The sequence below is a fragment of the Diospyros lotus genome, chromosome 14 (genome assembly GCF_014633365.1).
Source record: "Diospyros lotus cultivar Yz01 chromosome 14, ASM1463336v1, whole genome shotgun sequence".
NCBI lineage: Eukaryota > Viridiplantae > Streptophyta > Magnoliopsida > Ericales > Ebenaceae > Diospyros > Diospyros lotus.
The window spans coordinates 7,042,304-7,048,253 of record NC_068351.1 but is presented as its reverse complement, the minus strand read 5'-3'; the positions used below and the strand labels follow the sequence as shown (position 1 = coordinate 7,048,253).

General features: G+C 33.9%; 1 protein-coding gene across 1 annotated transcript; it reads right to left on the bottom strand.

The window, feature by feature from the left end:
* Window positions 1–260: 260 nt before the first annotated feature.
* LOC127791194 (beta-glucuronosyltransferase GlcAT14A-like) lies at window positions 261–4,661 on the bottom strand. Its single transcript, XM_052321034.1, has 4 exons — window positions 3,964–4,661; window positions 3,581–3,656; window positions 3,369–3,484; window positions 261–938 (listed from the first exon to the last, which is right to left on the bottom strand). The coding sequence occupies exons 1-4, from the start codon at window positions 4,493–4,495 to the stop codon at window positions 421–423; spliced, it is 1,242 nt and encodes a 413-aa protein (XP_052176994.1). The 5' UTR covers window positions 4,496–4,661; the 3' UTR covers window positions 261–420.
* Between the last annotated feature and the right edge of the window lie 1,289 nt (window positions 4,662–5,950).

The window sequence follows — 5,950 nt, the reverse complement described above, 5'->3', positions numbered from 1 at the left end:
AATGCCACGTCGTGAAGCAATTTATTTAGCTAATGGGGCTAATAAATCTATTCTTTTAATTAATTTGTCATACTTGTGATTCAATTAAGTTAAGGACCTAATCAAATGTAAATCATATAATTAGTTGGAAACGAAGACCTAATAATTCGTTTGTAATCATTTAGCTATTAATTCATATGGTGTTATGATTATTATTTTATTTTATTTTATGATTCTACTATACATCGTAATATATAATAAATATATTTTGTTTTTAATAAAAAATTATTATTTTCATGCCACACATTATTATTCATTAACAATAAATACATATTTTGTTTATAGGCATTTCTAATAAATGTAATTTCTCTTAAAAAAATAGAAACCCATTTTCAAATAGGTTTAATTGAAAAACGCATTCCATGTGTCGGCTCGAAAGAATCATTTACACTGCCGCTTGCTGAAATTCTGAGCTGAGAGCAGCTTCTTCAGCTGAGCTCTCAGCCGCCGGGAACCACCTCCCGGCGTCAGGGCTCCATGATTCTCGCTCTGCAAGACCAAGCACGTCTTCCTCGTCTCGCTGTCCTTCGAGCACCACCCGCCATACGCAAACTCGCCGCGCCGCCTTCTGAGGAGCTCGCGATCGATCTTGCCGAGGACCGGATCGTTCTGCTTGAACTTCCGGGCGAAAGGTCTGCCGCTGAGAAGCATTAGCCTGTAGTCCTTGAGGCCGAGCGACCTGGGGTGCTGCTTCGGAGGCGTGTCCCAGGTGATGTAGTGGAGGTCGTGGTTGACTGTCGTGTTTCTGTAGACCTTGGAGTTGCAGATGAGCGTCTGGAAGTAGCCTTCTGGAGAGGAGACGAAGTTTGTGTAGTAGAGGAGGAGAGTCCTCGGGAGGTTGTCCCAGCCGACTATGCAGTACTCTGCGAAAGATCTGGATAGTATTGTCCAGGCTGACCCTGCCAAAAATGACCAAAAAAAAAAAAAGAAAAAGAAAATAAGATTCAACTTGAAAAGTGAAATCTTGGACGTGACATTGTAAGGTTTGTTCGTCTTTTCAGCCGAAGTGTTGGGTGTGATTTGGTATCGAATATGATGGGGAGTGGAGTGGTCCGGAGGTGATGGTAAGGTGTTTGATGAAATGTGCCAACCAAGTATTGCTCAGATTGCGAGGGGGCAACAACATCAGTCACCTACCCAACTTGGCTAAATGTAAGCAAAGGAAATATGTGTTAGCTTTTGTTTCTCTGTTTTTCTGTCGTTTTCACAACATATTTGAAGTAATCCTAAGCTTTTTTTTTTTTTTTTTTTACAACTTGGGTGTCCGGACTTCAGCCACCTAATTTGAGAAAATTATTTTTTTCTCTTGATTCGACCTTCGATAAAATTGAATACGTTCGTAAATTTATACATTTTCAAATAAATACACAATTAGTGTCCATTAAATAAGATATTTTTACATTTATCAAAAATTAATCCTCTATCACTTCTAAAAAACTCGAAACCTTCACCACTAATTCTCAACTTTCCAAGATAGCATAGTGGAAGTAAGCCAGAGAAACGTCAAATAAAATTGATGAGATGAAACACTTGAGCAGACTTACCCAAAAAAAGGACAATCATTTGACCAGCAAAACTCAAGAATTGTGTGGGCTGCTAGAGACTAATGTTTAAGTTTGAGGGTAAACTTTTCAAACCATTCTTTAAATCTGTCTAAATTGTATTTACTATCTTTGTACTTTTAAAAATGATATTGACTATTTTGATATTAATAATCATACAACACAACACTCCTCCAATTAAATAATGATTATAAAAAACAATTAAAATATTACTTATATATTAAAAATTATACCTTAAATTACTTACACGTACGTAAATAACTAAAATACTCCTTATTCAAAACTGAGAGACGAGATGGTGGAGCATATGATCAAAATATCGCTCACTCAAAGTAATGAAAAACGTTATAAGATGCGAAGAGTACTTTAATCATTTTCGCGCTTGTAACTCTCAATGTATAATTCTTTTCAAAGTATTCTTTTATTTATTTTCTCTCTCTTCTAAAATTACAAAAATAAATAAAATCTTATAAAATACTCACTATTGGGTTCCAAACATTTGTGTTGTTCGATATGGAACCACAGGCATGGGCTCCAAATCGAACCATCACCTATTTCGATGGGTTTCAATATGAAATTTGTCTCTATGGCTTTAGATTAGAAGTCACATGCTCGTTGATAATGGGGGGTTTATAAGGCTTGCGTCAAAGCATCAACCATAAGCAAGAAAAAAAGATGGAAAAGAGAGATAGAAAGAGGGCAAAATGGAGAGAGGAGAGATAATAAGAGAAAGAGAGTTTTAAGCATAGAGACAAAATAAGTTATTTTTATCTTTCGTCACGGGTTAGAGAGGTCAATGTTATTTTTAAAAGCACAAAATGATCAATGTAATGTAATTTTATTAAACTTAAAGAAGCCATATATAAAATTTATCTAAACTTTTAGTGAAGAAATAAATTATGGGTTAATCACTTAGCATTCATAATGAGTAATTAAACTGTCCGAATAATTTGCTTAGTGCATGTCTTAAGATACTAGCCAATAGTTATATTGGTTTTATTCGGTAAGGGGACGAGATGGTTTTCTTTATTTTTAAGCTATCATCTTATTATATTTAAAATAATTATTCTTGTATAACTCTCGATACTCATATATTTAATTATATTAAAAAAAATAAATTATAAATTAAGTCTTTGCTGAGCTTATTTAAGTTGATATGTTATTTGAATATAAAAGTTTGATAATTTTTATAATATTTAAGTAATTCGCATATAGATTAGTTATTGCAAAAAGTGAACAGACAATAAAATAATGCTGATGTGACAATACATAAAAAGTAAATTGTACGTGTGAGTTATCCAAATGGTGTACAAATTGTTAATTCTGTGTTTAAACAGCATTTTTATTGTTTAATGGGATGATCATATGGGTCACTGCCACGTGGCCCACATGTCGCAAGACAAGTGAAATTATTTTCTTTCTCATTATTGTCAAGGGACAAACATGTACGATGTCACTATGTAAAATAACATACTTGACCATGCAATCTTTACGAGGAAAGTGTATTTAATAATTCTTTTCACTGGTCACAAGTGATTAGATGATGAATAATATATTAATATTAATTTAATAAATTATGAGTTTGATTATAATTTAAAAAATTAATTTATAATTTATTTTTCTTAACTTAAATCAAAAGTACAAGTATCAAAGACACTACAAAAATGGTCATCCTAGGTATATTTAACAGCTCTCAGAGTTATCTTGTGATTGCCACGAAATAAAGTTTCTATGATAAATAGTAAATAGAATGGAGATTAAAAGTACCTGTGTAGAGCTTGAAAGCAGTTGGGAGGGTCCTCTGTTTGGTAGCCCACCAGATGTTTGATTTATTGAGTCTATGGAGTGCTGGGTCCATTATAATTGGCTTTCCTCTCTTGTTCCTGCAAAACCCCTTATAATGATTAAATCGTTTGTATTTTTGTAACCAAACAATGGCAAACCCAGAATGAGCAGATAATATTGAAAATTTCTCTCACAGTTTCCAACCCAGATGGCCGCTGTGCTGTATGAAATTCAGATCTCTTGGCAAGCTAGTGAATGCATGAATCAGATCTATACATCACCAAAACAAAATCAAAAAGGACCATACACTATTACATGTTCAATATTGATCACAATCTCTGTATCAACACCAAATATTAACCGAATATAGTTATTGAATTATTTAGATTAAGTAGTATATTTAAGACATACTTAGTAAATTATCTATATAAGATTGGATTATATATGATTGACAAGCAGCATTCTTAATTTTCATCTTTAATGTTCTCCTTAGACTAAAAAATCAGACTTAAAAGCAGTTTGACTCTCATACTAATAAGAGATTGGGCAGTAGATAATAAGAGGCCACTCACCATACCATCTTGGGTTACCAACGGATAATCGGAGGCACTGAGATTGATGAACCAATCCCACCGGGCAGATCTCAAGAGCATAGAGATTGCATGGAGAGTGGTGGAGAGCATGGTGGGACCCCTGTAGGTGACCAAATTAGGCTTCCCAACAATCCACACATTTCCCACTCGGCCAAACACGGCCTCGCTGGCGACGAACCTGGCGACCTCCCTGTGCTCTCTCCGGGGAGCGGCTTGGTCCAAGTGGATCAAGTAGTAGTTCCCGGGGTGGTACAGCGCGAGGAGCAGGCGCTTGAGCTTCTGGGCGTCGCCTCTGGACGCCGAGATCAAGTAGGCGAACGTCACGGGATACGGGTTGCCGGAGCTGGGGAGGACGGCGGTTATGGGCGGCGGGAGTAGTGCGGTGGTGGGTTTTGTGAAGTGGGTGGGGACGAAGAGGAGGGAGACGAGGAGGGAAGTTAGGATGAAGGAGATCATGAGAATTCTGACGGCAATTGCCATTGGAGTGGGAGCTGCTGAAAGCTGCAGTATGGACATGGCAATGGAGAATTAATTAGAGAGAGAGAGAGAGAGGTGTAAAGAAAGATGGCAGGCGTTGGGAAGTTGAGTGGTGATTATTGGAGGGCTGGGATTTGAGAATAAAGGTGCGGGGGCTTGGCAGGGAGGGAGGGAGGGAGGAAGGAGTGTGGATGAGAGTAGCTGGCTACCTTTCTTCAAATGGAAGTCCCCCTCATCTGTCCCCCTCACTCCCTGTCAGTTAAGATGCCAACTTTGCCAATGATAAAACTCAAGTTTTAGGTTCAATTTTTTTATTATTTACTTGTAAGTCTTTTTATGATTTTGTTATATTTATTTTCTTAGCATTATTGTACTTTGATAATTTCTATTTTAATGATTTATTTTTTAAATTATTATTATTATTATACTAGTATTCTTCATTAAAAAAATTAAGTGGGTGCTTCAAGCTTTTTCTTTCAAAGAAATTTAATGTAATGTAACACCGTGTGAATTGTAGTCAATTGGAGCGATTTCACAGTTTACTAGCTAAAATAATATAGTTAAAATTTCATAATAAATTATTAATGTAGAATTGTAAATACAAATTAATTATATAAGGGGTTTATTCATTAAACTTTAATTTTTGAGTAATTATTGATCGAAAGAAACTCTTATAATTTTTTTTTATTATATTTCTCATGAAATTCCACTTACCATTAATTGTTGTTCAAATTTGAAGTGACGGTTTATCTTGAAAACACTTATTTTATATATATATAATAAGAGATTTAGATCTATGAGCCAACAGCCAAGCCAAAGTGCCACGTAGATTAGGATCGTTGCACTGTGGTTATCAATCATGTTGAAGGAACCAAGCAATCAGTAAGGCGAAAAGAAATAAATATAAATATATTTTTATAACATAAATTAAGTAATTAAATTATGATAAATTAAAATTCGTATTAATAAGTCGTGGATTCAATTTCTTGCACTTCGCAATGAGACAAACCTTCCACCTGTTATTTATTTTTCATATTGAAATTGAAGATACGAACAGAAAAAAATCATACAAGAGTAATAATTTTAAGAAATAAATAAAAATTATGTTAATTTATAATATTATTAAAATTTTGTAAATAATAATCTTTTTTTTTATTTTGATAGAGTTTATCCAACTATTTTGGTTTCAACATCAAAAGAACATGTGAAAGTATTTGGAGAAAAGAATCTTGCGTCAACTAAAAGAAGAGTGTTTTTATATTTATATACTATATATAATGCAAGGTGAAGTGTCCAATAAGTCATTTCATTTTAAGTTTAAAACTAAATTAGTTATTATATTTTTAAGATAACCAAATAACTCAACTTAATTTTTAAGAGGTAAAGCCAAATTGATCACCATAATCTAATATATTATGAAAAGACTTGAATCATAACTATATGGATTTATTTTAATTAGGATTATGGTTAATAGATTATAAAATTATATTGGAT

Bases quoted from the DNA above. Each gene is read 5' to 3' on its own strand.
- LOC127791194 (XM_052321034.1), bottom strand. From the start codon at position 4,495: ATGTCCATACTGCAGCTTTCAGCAGCTCCCACTCCAATGGCAATTGCC. The intron at 3,657-3,963 runs GTATGGTGAGTG...GGTGATGTATAG, and splicing joins TCCGTTGGTAACCCAAGATG to ATCTGATTCATGCATTCACT. The intron at 3,485-3,580 runs GTGAGAGAAATT...GGGGTTTTGCAG, and splicing joins GGCCATCTGGGTTGGAAACT to GAACAAGAGAGGAAAGCCAA.